Consider the following 20,897-nt stretch of genomic DNA (forward strand, 5'->3'; position numbering starts at 1 on the left):
AAGCACAGGAGAGTTATAAACATTTTATTTTGCTTTTATTTTTTTCTGTTTGTAATACAAAATGTGCACGTTGAGTTCACACAAATACGCGATGGCAGATTTCAGTGTACATGTATTGTACTACTTTTAATTTCTACACTGGTGACAGCAGGGCGGCTTTCAACATCCTCTCTACACCAGAATAGATACCTGATTTGTTGTTGCAAAGACGGTCGCAAATTTCTTCCTCCTGCAGCCTCTCGGTCTTCCAGGGAAAATGTGAGTATCTGGAGTAATGTTTCGCCAGCTTTTCAGTTTTGGCTTAAGATCAGTATTAAGAATCTGAATTGCGGGAGTTTTGTGATGAGCTAAGTCATGTACAGTCAGATTTTCCGCACTTGTATTCAGGTAGCAGTTCTTAGTATAATGGAATCACTGGGTGTTCAAAGTGAATTCTGCTTTCCTTTTTTCTAAGTGATCATTGTTGTGATCAGTGTTTCTTTGATCCTGAATTGCTAACAGAAACTTGCTGTGAAAAGTTTGAGGGAAATGGGATAGACAGGGACTTAAATATTGTCAAGGACTCCTTATTAATAAGCATTAATTCGAGTGTGCTGGAGGACAGCTATCCCGAGCCTTTGCATGTCTGTAAACATCCTTGCTTAGTTTCACACCTTTTGGAGCTTCTACCTAATGACAGTAGAAAACGGCCTGTAGGACTAAACAAATCTGAAATTATATACACTTCCTAGACCTTGACTGCAATGCTTATCAAAATAACTTGTTAGGCATATGCTGACGTCTGGTAATAAACTAATTGGGAAAGTATTATAAAAAATGCCAGATTAACAGAAAAGCAGCAAATTCATATAAATTGGGACTGTGTGTTTAGTTTTGTTTACCTAACATACAAATGGAATTATACCATACAGCCATGAAAATAATTTTGGAAATTAAATTGCAGATGTCAATATTTTAGAAAACCGTTTAAAATCCTAGGACCATACATACAAATGAATGGCAAAAAAAACACGGACAATTTAAAATCACGGATACGTGAAAGCCTTAGTAATCCCATGGCTAAAGAATCAAGCTCTATGCCAGCTTCTATAATTTGAATATTCACAGAGTCTAAAATGAGTTACAACATCCCATGAACTCAGTGACAGTATGAAAATGATGCAAATCTTTTGGGGACTGCTTTATCTTAAAACAAAGCTTGTTTGCATAATACGCTTCAGTGAAAAGCTGAGCAATCTATGCTAGAAGTGGTAGCTCCAGCTTCGTGTGGTGGGACAGTTCACATTTGTCTGTTCCAGTGAGGATCTATTGGAAATTAAATCACATTTTCAAAGAGCTGCATGGAGCGCATTATGTTTTCATCCTGTAAGAGAAATGGGTTATCTTCAGCATAATGAGGCAGCTACTACCCTGCACCCAGCCATCGCCTCCTCCCGACCACTTCCGTACCAAGAGCTCAAGCACCAAGGGCTTACTGTGTGACAATGATATTTACAATGATATTTGGGTCCACTGTCCTTACTGGTGCTAGTAGACACTTTTCACACTCTCAGGCCAGCGCTGAACATCAGAAGCTTAAGGAGGGTTAGTTAGAGTGGAAGGAAACACAGTACTGATAGTTGTGTGTCGCTGGAATGTGGCCTTTGAGAGCTGCGGGGAAGGAGTGGCCTTCCCATGCCAGAAACTGTAGCCCGGAAGCTCTCCACTCACCATGGTCTTAGAAATGAGTGAAAAGGTCTGACTCTGGGCTTATCAGTTGAATGTGGGTAACACTGAGTTTATAACTAATGGCACTTACTGGGCTCAGTAAAAAAGCCGTTTCTTGTCCACATTATGCTAAAGTAATGGCCTTTCTTTTACAAATAAGATACAAACTTTGTGATATATACTTGGTGGTAGGAGAATTTTGAGCTCTGAAAAATAATATGTATATCCTCAGTTCATGAAAAGAATACAGATCTCCCATTCTTGTTGCACTCTCAAGGATGAATACTCCAAAGCATTTTGGAAACGGCACAGGTGGAACTCTTCTCTGTCTCTCCTGGGCTTCCCACACAGGGAGCTGACCTTATTTCAGCACTGTGTAATGTTGGTTGGGGGACTTGTGCTCAGGGTGGAGGGACAGACTCCCACCGTGTTGATGTTTGTTCAGCTCGTGGTGGCTCCTGTGGCCCTTGTTACTTACTTTTTGGCAACTTTCAATGAACTCATCAATGGTAACAACCCCATCCTTATTTTTGTCCATTTTCTGTCCAGGAAAAAAAGAAACAAAGCTTTATTCAGATTTAACCCCTGATGCTTTCACCCCTGAACACTCAGGAAACTGAGGAAAGGGGAGCCCAGCTGCCTGGGTGTGCTGAGCTGCTTCGCTCAGGGCCAAATGCTGCCTGCACGTTAGAATCACAGGGCCACATTCTTTTCTGCTGTCACCTTTCAGCGCGGTGTGGCAAAGGAAGTCACTGTACCCTAGGTAAAAGTTCTGCCTTCCCAGTGTGACATCTCAGGCAGTTTGATGAACCTTAGAACTTTGCTTTCTCGTCTGTCAAATGAGGCTACTTAGAGTTTAAACCCTCACAGGATTCTTGTGAGAAGTGAATTGTGAAACAGGATGTACTCATTGATGATTTACTGTTCTACTTAGGAAATAGTGAATGTCTATAAATATGTTTATGAACAAAATTAGAGTCAAAATTATCAGAAGAGTAAAACAGCAAACATTCCATTGTTTTGTCCCTTTCGGTAGCACTTCTTTTGAGTGACTGTGGTGCTTTGCAAACTTTGTGTTGTGTACTGCTAACTGTGCCCCCTCCCTGTTTCTGTTCCTACCTGGAAAAATGTCTCGACGTGTTGTCTGGGGGCATCTTCTTTGAGGACAGGATATGTGCATTTGCCCATCATGTCATATATTGCTTTCATTATATCAAGCATTTCCTGAAAGGTAAAAGGTACTTACGGTGAGACTACACAGTGTATAAAGCAGTCGGTCTGAGAAGCTCTGAGAGATTTAAATTTTAAAAAATTTAAATTTTTGTTGTTGATTATTTGCTTTAGTTGTTCCAATAAAAAACTGGTAAGCATCTTTCTGCCATAATAGCAGCAGAAACAGAATGTAAGGATTCTAATCTTGGTTTTAAAATGAAGCAAATTCCCGTACACACAGTGTGATCAAGAAAATCATGTCTTTAAGTTTAGTAGCTTTCAATAAATTCTCACTGTTTCACTGATTGGACTTATCTGTTGATTATCAGTACCATTTATTGAAGGACAAAAATGCTATCAAAAATAAAAGACTAAAGGAAACCTCCATGTAGAATTGTTAAGTTCAAAATTCATTAGTTTTTTTTTTCCTTCTTCATTTAGGTTTTAACTGAAGAAGTCACTCTTAAAGAATTGTGAAAAGATTGACAATCAAAAACCCCTTTTTAAGAAATAAAACAAAATGTAGTGATCTTATGTGCGTTGTAACAATACTGAAATGCTTAGGTAATCAGATTGGTTGTGGTTTCCTACATATTGAAATTTCACTTAAGGTGTCTGGATTAGGTTGATTTGATATACTCAGACACATACATTGAGTATCCAGTTCTCATAAATGAGAGTTTTTGTAGAATGGGTGAAGCTTTTTTTCACCACCAGTAGGCAGCATGGACTTCGTTAGAATTCAAGCTATGTGGTAAGTATAAGCAGTAAGAACAGGTTTGTCTTAACCCCGGAAACCGAAGAGCCAAGGAATCCTTAACGTTCCTGAGGCACATGGGTACTTGATGTTCACAGTATACGAACAGTTAAGCATCAGCTATACAGGATATGCTCCACAGGCATGAATACTTAATATTCATGCGGTCTTCCAAACCTATTGGCAGTACCCATTCTGGCCCCATATATCTTCTGGTCACAAAGCATAAAACCTATGACTACTTATCAAGCTGTCATGTCATCAGCCTCACTATGTCTTTCCAGTACCTGTCGTTAATCCCAGGTATTTTTTTTCTGTGAGGCCCTTGATCAAAATTCAACTGTGGGGAAGGCTAATGAGGCAGAAAGAAGGCCACATGAATAATGAGCGCCCTGAGTATGTAATACTTCTACCCATCCAGAGCCAGGATAACCGACTTCTTACCCTTGCTCCTTGGCTGTGTTGTAAGTTGATTTTGTAAAGTGAAGTGCTGTATTTGGTCTGTGAACTTTCTGGAATAGCCTGCCAGGAAGTACATTTGGAGATTCCACAGTTGCAGCAGAATCGATATGATGATAACACAGATGCCATCATACAGGTAAAACAGTATGATTTCAGGTCAAAAACAGTAACAGGCTTTGGATAGATTGCCTTTTCATCTGATTCCAAGCAGAGTCTCTTTTCTATTCACAGTATTACTAAGATGCCAGTAGGCAACAAGGATATACATTTTTGGGTGTGTGTCTTATATATAAATGCCAGTCCAAAAATATTCATGGGAAAATGACATTGAAAGATTGAAGCCTCTGGCATTTAGTCTGGAAGGGACCATAAACTACGTAGTCCATTTTTTTTTTATACATTTCCTTCACTGTCTAATAAAATGTTTTGGATTTTCTGAAAAAACAAATTAATACTTGCAGTGGCTGACTAGTTTGAAGCTAAATGAAAACAGTAAGGATAGCTGTATTAGCAAGGTATTTCTTACTTCTTTAGTGATATAGCCGTCTTTGTTTATGTCATACAGGTTAAAAGCCCAGTTGAGTTTTTCTTGCACTGTCCCCCGGAGCAAAATGGAAAGACCTTTGATGAAATCCTAAAAGGAAACAAATAAATTTGATATAAAGTTTCTTTAAAGCATAAAGACACTGATAAGATTATCCTTCAAATGATGGAAGCGAGGTCACAAGCTATTGAATTTTGAACCATTTGTGGGGCAAAATGACAAATACATTCTTGGTTGTTTCTGTGATGCATTTTTTTTCTTTCTTGAAAACTGTTCTGCTCCAGGGTAGGCTGAAGTCCCAGCTGCAGCTCGTGTGGAGGGGACGGCCAACTGTGTTTCATTCTGTTAGCGTTTTGATGATGCTGCCTTCTGTGTGTGCTAAATTAAGCTGTGCTTCTACATGTGAGAGCTGCTGATCTTACGTAGTGATTCTGTACACTGCTGAATGGTACCATTGTGGTTTGGATTTACTCCTGGGATTTTCATGAATATCATCGTGGAACTTAATTTACTGCAAATAAATTTAATTTTATACCTTTCTAATTTGTGTGCTTATTTTTTCCCTAATTTTGTGGTCTAATACTGCTAAAACAATATTACACTTTGATAATAGCTATCCTTAATTTGTTCCTTAACTTAACTTCCGGTGACTTATATCAAGCTAGACATACCATTCAGTTTTCTTGAACTAATTAATGACAAATGGCCATTGACCTTTTCATTTTTAGACATGGAAACGTGGTTATCAAAGTAATATGAAAGTCCTAGCAATTCCAAATTGAGAATGAATCTGTTGGAGGACTGACTTTCCAACTTCAAAACTTGGCATACTGAGTTATGCAGTAACCAGAACACAGTGTTCCTGGCATTCAAATAGAGCAGTGGAATAGAATCAAGAATCTTCATATTCACCTAAACAGCTGTGGCCTGTAGGTTTTTGACAACAATGACAAAACCGAACAACAGGGAAATCATTGTCTCTCCAACTCTGGTGCTGTGGAAGTGTAGTTACTATCATCTGCACGCCCTTTTACAGTGAGAACACTCACAAGCCCACAGAGAAGTCTCTGGAGAGAGGAGACGCAAATGTAAGCCTAACAGACCAGGAGGACGTTCCTCTCGGGAAGGAGAGCTGCTGCTTGCCACACTCCAGCTCAGCGCTGCACCGGGCAGCGGTGAGCACCAGCAGCTGGAAAACCAGCCAGTGGTGCCAGCAGTCATGGGAGTGAAGGTGTCAGTTTGAAAGGAGAGGAAGAGTGCTTTATAGGAGACAACACTCTGAAACCTTAAGGACATAGTATCAAGACATGCCTTCTAAATCAACCGACATTTTGCTACTCTTCTTGGTAAGCTCCTTTTTTAAATTTGATGCTATAGTTGTGTGAATGTGCTCTCTCCCTGTGTTCTGGTGATGGAGCTGTGACTTGAGCAAGGACAGGAAGCCTATTTTTTTTCAACAACAATTTTTTCTTTTTACGATTTATTTATGTCTATTGGAAAGTCAGATATACAGAGAGGAGGAGAGACAGGAAGATCGTCCATCCGATGATTCACTCCCCAAGTGGCCATAATGGCTGGAGCTGAGCCAATCTGAAGCCAGGAGCCAGGAGCTTCTTCCAGGTCTCCCACACGGGTGCAAAGCCTTGGGCCATCCTTTGACTGCTTTGCCAGGCCACAAGAAGGGAGCTGGATGGGAAGTGAAACAGGGCTGCCGGGATTAGAACCAGGGCCCATATCGGATCACGGGCCTGCAAGGCGAAGACCTTAACCACTACGCTATTGTGCCAGGCCCAAGAAGCCTATTTTATTGCCTTACAGCCAAGTCGGTGACACCCATCTGACCCAACCTGGCCAAAGAGTAAGAGTGATTGCTCTGGACTCCAGGAATCTCCACAATTGTTCCAACACATGCATACTTCCTGGTTCAACATGAACAAGTCCATTATGGGGCCCAGGGGCTGCTGGCGAGGGCATTTTGACACAGTGACTGGCTGCCATGGCAGAGTGCTAGTCAAGCCCTGGGCACTCGGCTTTCATGCTGCTTTGTCAGGGCTGCTGTGGAGCAGCGATGACAGGTCAGCTCTGCTTCCCGTTTGGGAGATTTTCCGAAGAGTTCCTGACTCCTAGTTTGGGCCTGGCCATTCCTGGGTGTTGCTGCTACTGGGAGAGAGAATCATGGATGGAAGGTTTTCCCCCCGATTCTTCCTATTGTTCCGCCACAGAAAAAGAGAAGATTAGAGAGAAAGAAAGCAAAGGAGAGAGACCCAGTAGGAGGCCACAGGTGATCAGTCTGCGAACTTTTATACTTACTGTCAGTTTCATATACATTTTTAAGGTTTATTTTCCATGACATGATTTTCCTTGAATGGAGTAAACTTCCACATCTAGTGAGAGCTAGTATTCGAAGTATTTGAAATGCACTTTCAGATACTTTCTAAAGTTTGGATCTGGTTGAAACCGATTAAAAAGAAAAGTCTGAAAAATAAGTATTTTCCAAGATCTAACTTATCATGAAAGCAAGCTATTTAAGTTCATTTATGAATGAACAGGTATGAATTAACAAGTTGAATTAACAAGTATGAATTTGATGAATTTGACATAAACATAATTCTGATCTATGTAAAAAATACAAAAAATTGTACTTAGCAAAGATTATAATTCACGTTGTCCTGACCCCTGTCCACAGCTCGCATTCCCCTTTGTCCCGTGTACACATGTACGTAGTATGAACACAAAGGCCGTGTGCCGGAACGCTGCCTGCAGCTGTAGATGCTGTATACTACTCTTATGATCTTTTCCCTCATCACTGAAAATTCTTTGACAATATTTAAATACCTGTTCAGTTGGACTGTATGAAATTGATGTTTAGTCTGATAAATAGTCATTTCATACCGCTTAAGCTAATAATATGATTATGATGGATTTTGAAAATTGTCGCCCAGAAACCACAGTAATAACTGCAGCTGAAGTGACAGCTTGGCACACACATATTGATACATACAAGCGTGCATGCTCTGTTTCAGATTAGAAACTGCATTTATTACTGATAATTACATTTCACTTCCATTAATTATTTTACATATTATGACCGCTAATTTCTAATTTTACTAACAGAATCTGACATTTACAGCATTGATTGAGCATATGGCTGAATCAGAACTGACCTACCCATTTCTTCCTCTGGGTATGTAAACTAATTACAATACTTTTTTTTTTCTAACACGTGATGCCATAGTAAACATTATCACTGGATTTCTCATTATTTTGACTGACGTCATTGGGGAAAAATGTGCAATTGCTGCAGTACAGGGTCTGGAGACACTGAAATTTATTAATAGTGACGACTGTGGGATTAGGGATCCTGGTTAGTATCTCTTCAGTCCCTCCCCACCCACTCGATGTTCCTGGATATGTAACTGTGCCTAGTGTTGGGCAGTGCCCATGTATCATCTCATATCAACCCTGCATGATCACAGGGAGTTTGTATTAATGTATAGAGGGAGGTTAACAGAAAATAGAAGACTGAGCCAAGTCACACAGCACAAATGAGCAGCAGAGCTGGAACTGGAACCCAGCTATGTTTCTGACTTAGACCAGGATCTCACCTTTTGTGCAGATGTACTAATTTTCTTATTTAATGGGTGGATGGAGGCATGGAAGGGAGAGAGGAAGCAAGAAAGAGGATTGAATTATCAAACAAGCTACTGGTTTAACTGGTTCACTCCGCAGATGGCTGCAGTGGCCAAATGGCTACAGCTGGGAACCTGGAACTCCATCCTAGGCCACTTTCCTTTGCTTTGGCTTTCTGACACACCAGTAGGAAGCAGAGCAGGCTGAAATTGAAACCTACATCTGCTATGGGATGCTGGTGTTTGAAGCAGCAGCTTAATTTACGGCACCACAACGCCACACCCCAGGCTCTCTCATTTTAACGAGGACTGACGTGTGAGCTTCATGCAGCCCACATCTTTTCCAAATTCTGCAGGACATAACTGGGGGTGGTAGCACTGTAGTCTAATCACAAATGACATTTGCACAACATTTGGGAGTGCCAGAAATTCATAATTCTTGCCATGAAATTATTACATTTAATAAATACATTAGAAAATGTTCTGGGCCCGGCGCGGTGGCGCAAGTGGTTAAGGTCCTTGCCTTGCATGCCCGGGATCCCATATGGGCGCCGGTTCTAATCCCGGCGGCCCCGCTTCCCTTCCAGCTCCCTGCCTGTGGCCTGGGAAAGCAGTCGAGGATGGCTCAAGGCTTTGGGACCCTGCACCCGAAAAGGGGAGACCCGGAAGAGGCTCCTGGCTTCGGATTGGCATAGTATCGGCCCGTTGCGCTCATTTGGGGAGTGAATCATCGGACAGAAGATCTTCCTCTCTGTCTCTCCTCTCTGTATATCCGCCTTTCCAATGAAAAAAATAATAAAAATAAATCTTTAAAAAAAAAAGAAAGAAAATGTTCTTAACATCTAAAAAGAGGATGAGAGTAAGTCATGTGAATATATGGCTGGGAATGAGAACTAGAAGGTTAGAGCAGTGAAACGAGAATCCCGGTAATAGACACCCATGAAGACTGTCGGGTGGAGATTCCCAATCTCTGACCTTGTACAGATAAGAATTGGAATAACTGGACCCGGCGCAGTGGCGCAGTGGTTAAGGTCCTCACCTTGCACGCCCGGGATCCCATATGGGTGCCGGTTCTAATCCCAGCAGCCCCGCTTCCCTTCCAGCTCCCTGCCTGTGGCCCAGGAAAGCAGTGGAGGACGGCCCAAAGCTTTGGGACCCTGCACCCGCGTGGGAGACCAGGAAGAGGCTCCTGGCTTCGGATTGGCTCAGTTCTAGCCATTGCAACTGCCTGGGGAGTGAATCATTAGATGGAAGATCTTCCTCTGTCTCTCCTCTCTGTGTATCCACCTTTCCAATAAAAATAAAATAAATCTTTAAAAAAAAGAATTGGAATAACTAACAATAAGCACTAATGCTAATTCATGTTTTGTATGCCAAAGACTTTTCTAAAGTGTAGATTCATGCTAACAGCCTCAGTGGAAGTATGTTAAAGGGACACACACAGAGACACAAAACAGTTGAAAGCTCTGAATGGCGGAAGCTGCAAAACTTGAGCAGCAGAATAAATAAGGCCGTGCTGGTTTATGTCTCAGAGTGTGAGCAAGGTAGGACGTGAGTCAATGGGAGAAGACACGGGCCGCCCTTGCAGAACTCTCAGTCTGTCTCTCAGATATTTGGAGGGAGAGGAGCCCAGTTCCCCAATTTTTTAAAATGTAGAATGTGCATAAAAACTTCCTTCCAAACACTATGGTTTTTAAAGAGAAAAAGAGCAACTTGTCAGTGGGCAAAGGTCAGTTTCCCTGTACCTTTTCTATTGTATTGTTAAAAAATAAAAGCATTTGGGGGGAGGGCTCAGGCAGGAGTGGGGGTATCCCAGTGCCTATAACACTGTGTCACAGGATGCAATGTAATTAATAATAATAAAAAATAAAAGCATTTTACTTCTATGATCTTCCTGCCCTGAACACAAACCCCAGTCTAATCATGACAAAAGCTTTGATCAGATACTTCCCCCGGGTGACTGAGACAATGCAACGTGAGCAATATTCCTTGCAGTGATTAAGGAAGAGTGAGTAACTCACAGGGTCAACTAGGCAGACATTAGCACTAACCAGAAAATCAGATGACGTTCTTAGCTGTGTGCAACAGCCATGCATGGCCAAGACTCGTACTGCCTTTCTCACTCTGCCCTTCAGGTTGAAGCAAAGTAAGTGGAAAACTTCCATTTGTGCGTGTGATAGAAACAGGAGGATCTTTACTTCCCAAGTATGCAGTTGCTACTCCAAATATTCATGCTCTAGTGGCATATTCCAGAGACTTACCAGGCACCTAATCAACTTAGCAAAATAGCTGCAATAGCCTACCTTCAAATTTGATTCTTATTCAACATGTATTAATTTAGGCATTTGTTTGCCTTTAATGGGAAAGGTATTTTACCAAGATGCATATCACGTATAAACATTACAACATGTTTCCCAAATTATGATTAACGTTCAGCACAATTACCGGTATTTTACATAAATACTGAAAGAGCAGTGTTCTGCATGGGCCTACATTATTAACATCAGACAATTTACATGTAGAATTGGATATGTTACCTTAGGAAATTGATGGTGTATTTCTGAAACATAATTTCAATAATGAAATCACTAGTGGGTTTTGTCTTACTAATCCTCTGCAAATTAGCTATAAAAGCCTTTATTATGTGAACTGAAACTTTTGCCTTCTTTATTATAACTGCATTAAGGCTGTGCTGGAATTCATCATGGTAATGGGCAGTGAACACTAATATGATACGATCCTGGGATGATGTAAGCTGCTATGGTGGAAGAGAGGTTCCAGGAGACTGGTCCCCTGGTATACTGTCTGGTATACTGGTATACTGGTATACTGTCACACTGTCCTCTCCATCTCTAACCATTACTGTTTTCATATCCAGACTCCAGTTGAGGCTAGGGACTTTCCTTGCATGCACAGACACAGAATATTGGAAAACAAACTATGGCTTGTGATTTGTTCTTAGCAACTCAGTAGTGGGTGAGAAGTATTCTTGTGTTTTTATCCCCTTGCTCTGGATCAAATCACCCAATTCAAATATCCCCATTAAAAGACTAATCTCTCTTAATTCAAATGGTATATAAAGTAGGCAAGAACTTACCTCAAAACTCACAGCTCCATTGTGGTCCGTGTCAAATGCATTGAACAGAAAATGTGCATATGTTGTAGAGTCTGTAAAGTGAAATGGAAATGTTAATTCAGTGTTTCAGTGATATGCATAGAACATGAAAAGTAGGTATGATTTTCATTTAATTCAGGAAAATAGCCTATACAGTCTATTTTATTTGAAAGAGGGAGGGAGAGAGGTAGAAAGGGAAAGAGAAAGAAGGAAAGGTAGAGAGAGAGGTAGTGTGTGTGTGTGTGTGTGTGTGTGTGTGTGTGTGTGTGTGAGAGAGAGAGAGAGAGAGAGAGAGAGAAACACATAAGAGTGTCCTCCCAAAGCACGAGTTCACTCCCTAAATGCCCAATATCCAGCAACCTAAGTCAAGTCTCTCTTGGGGTGAAAGAAAGCCAACTACCTCAGCCATAACCTGCTTCATCCTACCATGTGCATCAGCAGAAAGCTGAACAGGAAGCCAAGTGGAGAGACTTGTCCATAGACATTGCGATGTTGGAAGCGGCTTTCTCAACTAGAGCCTTCATTTTATAGCATCTGCCTCTCCACCTTCTACAGCTTTACTTCCCAACTTCCCCCCTCTCCTAGTAGATAATTGGAATTTCAGGTTCTTAGGAAAGTTTATGGTGGGAGTTTTTGATTGGAAATATTCTAAACACATGAAGGACTTGTTCCAGCTTTGGGTCATGAAGGACTTGTTCCAGCTTTGAGTCCATAGGTGCCTATGAGGATTAAGTGCTGCATTTCTGGTAATTGCTTCGTAGAAAATATCTCTAGAAGCAAATAAATGTGCAAATAGTGAAATGAAGATGCCTTCATATACTTAAAGTTTCTATCATTAGTCCTTTCATCATTTTACAGATATTAGTATTGGTGGACACTGGGACTCAGGAAGGTTGAGAAATGTACAGGCAGTCAGATAGTCCTTGGGGGATAAATCTGGTATAGAACTATTCTTTCTGAGATTCAGACTGGCCCACAGGCAGAAGAGTGGGCTGATGAGTTTGCGAAAGTGGCTTTGTGGCCATCATGAAAGGGGGTGAGTAGTTCTAAAAGTCCCCAGTTGCATGCCCTTGCATGCAGAAGGCTCCATTCTCTCCTGGTCCTGTGTGGGATTCTAGACACTGGGAACTGTGGGCAGGCACAGTTGGTTCTCCCAACACCTCATGATGCTGCCCACTGACGAGGAAGTCCTCTGAAATCTAATGCTTTTATACACACACTTTTAATTTTTTTTTAGGACATAGTCCCATTGAAAGGGGTTTCTCTTCCCCACCCTATTTCTCCTAGACTATTTCAATAGTCTAGTCCTTCAAAAGCAGTCACAAGTCCAAGTCTATCATCCTGCTATTTAAGTCTATCCTGAGATTATAGTTATAAACAGTGGTAGGAAGTCCAGCATCTATTGGCAAGATGTATTTAACAGTTTCATTGGAATTCATCTTTTATTCTGAAGGATTCTGTATTTTATTATTTGTAATTCTTCCTCTTTTCCTGCTTCTTTTTGTCTCCCTGTTCTCTGAACTTTATGCCATTTAGTTATAGAAGATTGCTTTTCTTATTATTTTTTTAGTTTCCAGCTTTAATTTTTGCTTCTGTATGGACCTTTGTTTAAATTTAGATGATTATTTTAAATGTTTCATCTCAGGAGCCTTAGCCTTTTATTTTAACCTTTCTTGTCTTTTCATAGAAACCATGGTAACCTTTCAGCTCATTGGCCCTAGCTTTTTATCTTCTGTTTAAAAATCTCATCTGTTTCTATTTTATGACTTTTAACCTTTATTTTTATTGGGATTTAATGTAACTTCTGTTAAGTTTTTACTTTATGAATTGCTGTTGAAAGGCTATCAAGAGGCTAAGTCATATGTATGTAGCAGGGATAGAAAACTGTCTTTCCCAAATAAATGTGGCCAGAAGTCATCACTCCCAAGGTGCATGGGCTGCTCCTGGATCGGCCTGAAGGACTCACACCAGTGGTTAATTCAGCTCAGGATATTGATCATTCATTTCATGCTGCTGTCAATTCATCTTCTCAAAACGATAGCAGCTTTTTCTTTTGCTCCTAATATTTAAGTATGACATATCGAACCACTTTTTATGTAAACAAATGAATTAAAGATAGTTTTCAGAGACTAGTTAGGTACCAATATTGCATATAAATAATATGTAAAACCAATTTATCTAGAGTACATATCTCTATGTGTAGATATCCAATACCTATGTATGGATGACTTGCAGGAAGAAATCCTTCTGCATATGGAATCAAGGTTTTTAAGATTTATTTTTATTTGAAAAGCAGATTTCTAGAGAGAAGCAGAGACTGAGACAGATGTCTTCCATCTGCTGGTTTATTCCACAAATGGGTGCAACAACTGGCACTGAGCCAACGCAAAGCTAGGAGCCAGGAGTCTCCTCCAGTTCTCCCATATGGGTGCAAGGTCCCAAGAGTTTGGGCCATCCTCTGCTGCTTTCTCAGGCTATATGCAGGGAATTGGATCAGGACTGGGGCAGCCAGGACACAACTCCATGCTGATATGGCATGCCGGTACCACAGGCAGAGGTTTAGCCAAGTATAACAAAACACTAGCCCCAGGAACCAAGGTTTTAATTGCAATCTATTTAGTATTACTGATGGGAAATGTCACTGTAGAGTTACTAAGCATGGAGCCTGTTTTTATTAGCAGAAGTATTTTGCTCTCAATAGTTCTTTTCTACATTATAGTATTACATTAATAGTATTTTTCTAAATCAGTGCCCCCATGGAAAGGTAGCGTGTAATACCTATTTTCTGCTAAGAAAAACAGATATCTTGTGTATTTAATGACTTTCATTAAGCAGGTCTCTTTCTGCATTGTTCATATAATTAGGGCAAATATCTTTACCATAGCAAGCAGAGCTCAGCATGAATAATACCTCGGAACAATGGTTGTGGTTTAAACACTCATAAGATACCACAGGTACATGATAGTGATTGCTCCTCTCAGGCGAGGTGTTGTTAGCTTTAGAACTGAGGATTACACTCTCAGGAGTTGTACAGAGGAGCTCTTGTTCTCAACAGCACTTGGTAGTTCTGGTAGAAGCAAGCCAGTTTTCTAACCTACACGCACCATGCAGAGAGTTCAGTTAAAAATGTTATGGCAAATATAAGACTACCTGAAATTCATGCCTACATGATCTTGAGTAGATTTAATCTCTCTGATTCAGTTTGCTCATCTCCAAAATGGCAAAATTAGTGTGTGCCTCATAGAGTCATCATGCAATTTAAATGAGACACTCAAATCAAAGTGTTAAATAGTCTTATACATCTATGAAATAGTCCGCAAATATTAGCTCTTATTCTTCTTTCACAAGCAAGCCACACTTCATTCAATCCTTTATAGATGTAACACTTTGTTTTACCTAAAAAAACCCTACCTGTTCTTGTATAACCTCTGGTGTATTCCTGATTGACTAAAGTTCTAGCTAGATGCCATTTTACATTTAATAAAACCCAGTAGAATTATGCCCTGAAATGCAATGGTCCTTCTCACGGAGTCTGCATTCCGTTTGCAAAATACTTGGGAGAAAGCTGGGATTTTCAAGAATGGAGTAGTTCAGATGGCTTTGGAAAAAGTAAGGGAAGAAGGTGCTGGAATTCTGACTTTGTGTGAAGATGGGTGTAGAGAAGAAAGACAATCTGTTCACCAAAGTTCCTATGGTTCTGGTTTCACCACACTGTGTGTGTGTGTGTGTGTGTGTGTGTGTGTGTGTGTGTGTGTGTGTGTGTGTGTGTGTTTTACATTAGGAATTTAGTATATGATTCTTAAAAAGAATAACTGATTTTATGACTCCGAATTTCATTCTACTTCAAGATGAAAACAACGATGATCTCCCTTCTCCTTAAATAACCTGATGGCATTTGATTGCATTTCCCTGTATCACAAAAACAATGCATGAGTTTGGTGTGCAGAGGTTGCTTTTGTTTCTTAGATTTGACTTGCAAGGTAACAAAGCATTTCAGCTGTACGCATCAGCATGTGTCAATGCTGGCATCCCCTGCTAGAGCACTGGTTTGAGTCCTGGCTGCTCTGACTCTGACCCAGCTCCCTGCTAATGCACTGGGGAGAGCAGGAGAGTGCCTTCCTACCCTCATGGGAGACTTTTGAGTCTCCCATGGAGCACTAGGCTGTCGGTTGCAGCCTTGACCATCTTCAGCTGCTGCAGCCATTTAAGGAGTGAACCAGAAGATGGCAGATCTACATTCTGTCTCTTCCCCTCTATGTGTGTCAATCAGCCCTGAAATAAATAAATGAAAGAATGCATCTTTAAAAAATGTTGACATTTCTCAGACTGGGAACAGAGCCTGGATAGTCTTTATTAATTGTTTTTATTTAACAAAGGTGGAAAATAGACCCAAGGATGCTTAGTGATATTTTGTTCACCTAGTTAGTTACAGAGCTGATTATGAAACTAATACATTAGGATTCCATCTCAACGATGATCAAATACAAATGTGAGAATTCCTTTCCTCTAACTGTTCCCACATTTTACAGAGAAAAATGGAAGCCCAGGAAAGCAAAATACTTGAAGTCATATACTTTAGTGGTGGAAATCATTACACAAATTCAGAACTCATGATTCCACTGTTCTTTTTAAAAAACAATATTTTTATTTATTGAAAATAGACAAAGAAAGATACTCTTTATCTGCTGGATCACTCCAAACAGCTAGGCTGGCTGAAGCCAGGAGTCTAGAATTGAACCTGAGTCTCCTAGATGCAGGGTAAGAATCCACCAGCCTCTGCAGCTCCCACTGGTTTATGTGAGGGCCAAGTATGTGCTGGGCAGAACCAGGCTGGACTGCAACACCCACCCATTGGTTCCAGTGGAAGTCAGGAGTGAAAACAGAACCAACCCAGCAATTGCAACCACCAGCTGATCAGGGCGATGGACTGTGCCGGGCTCTGTACTTGCTAGCACATACAAGAATCTGGTTTGATCACACCTCAGACATAGTTTCTGTGGAGATCTCCCCAATCAAAATGCTGGACTCAGAACCTTAACCAAGAAAAGAGAGAAGACAGAGCAGGTCAACCAACCATCTCCGTTATGATTGACTATGTCAGTCAGTGGTTTCTTCAAGGACCTCATAGTGGTTGGAGTGGCAAGATTGGCAGTGATTCATAACTGTTGAAATATCAAAACCACCTGGGCAAGAACCTCGGAGCAAACCCTACATCCGGGACCTGGGGAGGGTGGGAAATTGGGTGGGCCTTCTCCCTTAATACCCACCTGTAAACATGAAGGAAACAATATGGAAAAAATACTAGTCTTACCCACTTTCCTGTAGCTCTTGAACCTTTTTACCCTAATTAACTATGTAAAGATTGTCAAAATAATAAAATATATTAAAAAAAAAAAGAACCCACCAGCCTCTACCCAGGATGCACATGAGTACAAGCTGGATTAAGAAACAGTACCGGGCCCGGCGCGGTGGTGCAAGTGGTTAAAGGTCCTCGCCTTGCACGCCCGGGATCCCATATGGGCGCCGGTTCTAATCCCGGCAGCCCCGCTTCCCTTCCAGCTCCCTGCCTGTGGCCTGGGAAAGCAGTCGAGGACAGCCCAAAGCTTTGGGAACCTGCACCCGCGTGGGAGACCTGGAAGAGGCTCCTGGCTTGGGATCGGCCTAGTATTGGCCCGTTGCGCTCACTTGGGGAGTGAATCATCGGACAGAAGATCTTCCTCTCTGTCTCTCCTCTCTGTATATCCGCCTTTCCAATGAAAAAATAATAAAAATAAATCTTTAAAAAAAAAAAAAAGAAACAGTACCAAGAACCCAGGAACTCCAATGTGGGATTAGGACACCCCATGCAATATCTTTACTCTTATACCAAATGACTGTTCTAAGACCCATGTTTCACACCACAGTTATGATAAAATCAAGCCTTAAGTTAGGTGTCTAGAGTACCTAAACCAACACACTTGACATAACTCAGGTTTGTAAAATGAAGGCAGTTGATCTGATGTCCTTCTTCCCATCCCCGAACACTCCCCTTCTCCCAAATTCAAGCAAATTTTATGGGCAGTTAACTTAATGTATTTGAGTATACAAGGGCAATTTAAAAAGTTCATAGAAAACACAATTAAAGGATGTGTACTTATTTTTGCAAAAAACTGATAATCAATGCACATGAGTCTTCAAAAAGCTCATGCGAGGTGTACATTGGAGAAACACTACACATAAATGTTGGTGTTAAGAGCATTGTTTTAATTGACCTTTCATGGACTTTTTGAAATGCCCCATAAAATCCATAGCATCTTTGCTATGTCAAGGCAGGCTCTTAAAAATGGATAACATTTTATGTTCTCCATAACTCATGCTGAGTATAATCAGAATCCTGCGATGGGAATACTCAAGTGGTGGCATATTTTTCCCAAAACGTTATTAATTTTTATGTTCACAGGACTCATCTAATTGCCTTGCATACAGCAGCTGGTAGTTTCTTCTGATGTACGCTCTTTCATTCATTTACTAATTTCTCCAATACCTGCTACTAAGACACTTAAATGTGAAATTCCTATAACACAAGCAATATGATCTCAAGATCCTGCCATCTTTGGGGAACCTTTAAAAGGTTCATGTGAACCCGTACTCTACATCCATTGTATATGAAGTTGGAAAAGTATTGCCATTATCATACAGGCAACAACATCAGCAAGCCATTTCATCCTGGCATACTGCGTAGTACACTTGCTGTATTCCCTGAAAACAAAAGGCTTCTTTTCAATCCAGTTTTGCTAACATGCAGAGCACCAAACAAGTGCCTGGTAAGCTGTGTCACTAAGTAATAGAGAAAGCAATACAGAATACAAATTGCACAGAGGGTTCTGCGGATAAGACAAAGTGTCTTTCTGGAGGAAATGGGGAGATCATAATTTACAGTCCTACTGTTGTTACTGAACATGAGAAACAGTGCTGTTCGACCTCAATAAACGATGTCCCCAAAGCGTGAGGACGGCCATGACATGACTCTCCCCACCAGCGGAGACTGTCTTCCTCCGTAGGTCATTTCCCTTTTCCTGACAGCACTGTAAGATGATTTGTTTGCATGCTATTAATTTTTTTTAAGTTACATGTCATCGCTCAAAGATGTTTCACTTTTTCAATGATGTCTGGTAATTTTAGATTTATGTATTCCATTAACATGAATAATCAAAACATTTGTATGAGAGTAAAAGTGATCCCCACTCCCTCAAATCCCTTTGGATTTTCTAACAAGAATCCTTTCCAAAGTAGATCTTGTCTGCTTATGTGAATATATTATATGTAAGAAAGGTTGATTTTCAAATAAGAATGAAACTTTAATGAAGGAGCTGTGTCCAACTTGTACATGAAATATTTTAAGCAATCAAAAAACAATGTGGGGCCTGGCGCCATGACCTAGTGGCTAAAGTCCTCGCCTTGAACACACCAGGATCCCATATGGTCGCCGGTTCTAAATCCGGCAGCTCCACTTCCCATCCAGCTCCCTGCTTGTGGCCTGGGAAAGCAGTCGAGGACTGCCCAGAGCCTTGGGACCCTGCACCCGCATGGGAGACCTGAAAGCAGCTCCTGGCTCCTGGCTTCGGATCAAGGTAGCACCAGCCGTTGTGGCCACTTGGGAAGTGAATCATTGGATGGAGGATCTTCCTCTCTGCCTCTCCTCCTCTGTGTATATCTACCTTTCCAATAAAAATAAATAAATCTTTAAGGAAAAAGGTAATAGATGAATAAATTACATATTTAAAGAAAAAAAAAGTAAAGACTTTCATCTGTATTGTTATGTTGACATCTCTAACAACACACTGGCAGACATTCAGACACAAATGCTTTTTCTTTAAAAAAATTCAGAAGTTTATAGTAATTCAGAATTATGTGTGGTAACAAATGTTGATCAAATTAACCTTTAATTACTGCAGACACTGGACATTCACACTCCTGTCGTGAAGTGCTATAACACACAGCAGGATGTGATGGGATTGTCCAGTCATCATCAACAGTGCCTGAGTCCATGTCATTATGGGTCTTCCTGAGTCTTCCACAAGTTTTAATTATCTTCAAAGAATACCATTAGTAAAAATTTCTATTTTGACAATCCATGAAATCCCTAAACACCTAAAATCAAAGAGTTTGAAGACCAAGATAGCTAAGTATTTAGTACTTTTTTTTTTTAGGTCAGTGAATGAAAACACAAAAAGTAATTTAATTTTTGCACTGAAATAACTAACATCTAAAGGTTATGTACTACTCAAAATGTCTCTTAAGTATAGTATTCCACTGTGTAGTCATGGACAATGCAAGAAATGGGTGTTACATATGCATTTGTTCATGGATGTGGAATGTACCAAATGATGCCATCCGTTAGCCATCATTCTTCAACTTATTGATGCCATAGTGAACACAACAGAAAACTCTTCCCTTGGAACTGTTTCTGTAATGAGAACAGCGACAACAACAATGGCAGGAAAGCATCTGTGATTAGGTGGTCTTGAGTGCTGTGGGATAACATGGAGTGTGTAACGCTGAAGGGACTTTAAAATACCGAGGCACTGTATCAGAATATTAATAAAAAAGAAAGGACAAAAAAGAAAAAAAGGGGAGGTTGTAATAAATGGAGAAAGGAGTGTAGAGTGGGAAGTACCTCTTTGCTCCTAAATCTGTATTGTAAAATACATTAAATTTGTTCAGCTTCGATAAATAAATGTAGCATAAACACAACACAAAAATACGGTGGCAGTGGAGGGAGGCACAGTTGGTAAGAGGTTGTCGAGAATTTCAAGCAGTGGGGATAGAAATTCAAATGTCCTGGGGCAGTAACATAACTGCTGTGTTGCTAGAATGGCAGGGAAACCAGTGTGGCTGGATTGTAGTAACTCCAAGGGGGAAAGCAAAAGTCGAGAGGGCACAAGAGCTCAGTATTGTGACAATCAGGCGATAACTTGATAAAGCATGTGGTCCGTACTGCGGCAGGATGGAAGGCTTTGAGTACAGCAGCCACATGACTCAGCTTCCATTTTCATGGGATTCCTCTGGCCTATTTTGAGACTAGACTGTTTTGGGGGAAGGGATATCATATTCCAATCAATCCAGAGGTGACTGTAGTTACTTTGACAGAAGGCGGCTGTAGCTCTTTATCTAGGAAACAATTAATTCCGGTGATGGAAAGCTAGGTGGCAAAATCAGCTCCTGGCACAACTACAGGGAGAACAGTTACCTTCCATGTGGGATAGAGATCAAAGTTAAAGACTAGATGATCCCCTTTCTACTCAAGGCAAAACTCCTCCTTAGATTCCTGACTCAGCGCTCTCCCTGCCCCACCCCCCACTGTCTCTTCACTAAGTTTCTTCTCATTCCTGTCTCCACCAGTTGCCTGTTTCCTTTCTTCCACTTCCTCTCCACCCTCTGCAATTTGGCTGCTGTTTGTGCTCTTCACTCTTCAGCATTTTGTGTAAGTTG

At 40.8% G+C, this 20,897-nt stretch overlaps 1 protein-coding gene across 6 annotated transcripts in view; it reads right to left on the reverse strand.

The window, feature by feature from the left end:
• Positions 1–890: 890 nt before the first annotated feature.
• Positions 891–20,897, reverse strand: part of KCNIP4 (potassium voltage-gated channel interacting protein 4) — an 889,621-nt gene continuing 869,614 nt past the window's right edge. For 4 of the 6 annotated variants that reach the window (XM_040965949.1, XM_040965954.1, XM_040965952.1 and 1 more), the window contains 5 exons: positions 11,409–11,479; positions 4,665–4,772; positions 2,827–2,931; positions 2,186–2,248; positions 913–1,363 (listed from right to left, as the gene is read on the reverse strand). In XM_040965949.1, the coding sequence (XP_040821883.1) occupies positions 1,316–1,363; positions 2,186–2,248; positions 2,827–2,931; positions 4,665–4,772; positions 11,409–11,479 (395 nt within the window). In that variant the 3' untranslated portion in view covers positions 913–1,315. Of the gene's footprint in view, positions 1,364–2,185; positions 2,249–2,826; positions 2,932–4,664; positions 4,773–11,408; positions 11,480–20,897 lie in introns of all 6 variants that reach the window. The other 2 variants (XM_040965953.1, XM_040965955.1) reach the window with 2 other exon arrangements.

This window comes from Ochotona curzoniae, unplaced genomic scaffold, assembly GCF_017591425.1.
Source record: "Ochotona curzoniae isolate NIBS_2020 unplaced genomic scaffold, NIBS_Ocur_1.0 scaffold_4505, whole genome shotgun sequence".
Classification (NCBI taxonomy): Eukaryota; Metazoa; Chordata; class Mammalia; order Lagomorpha; family Ochotonidae; genus Ochotona; species Ochotona curzoniae.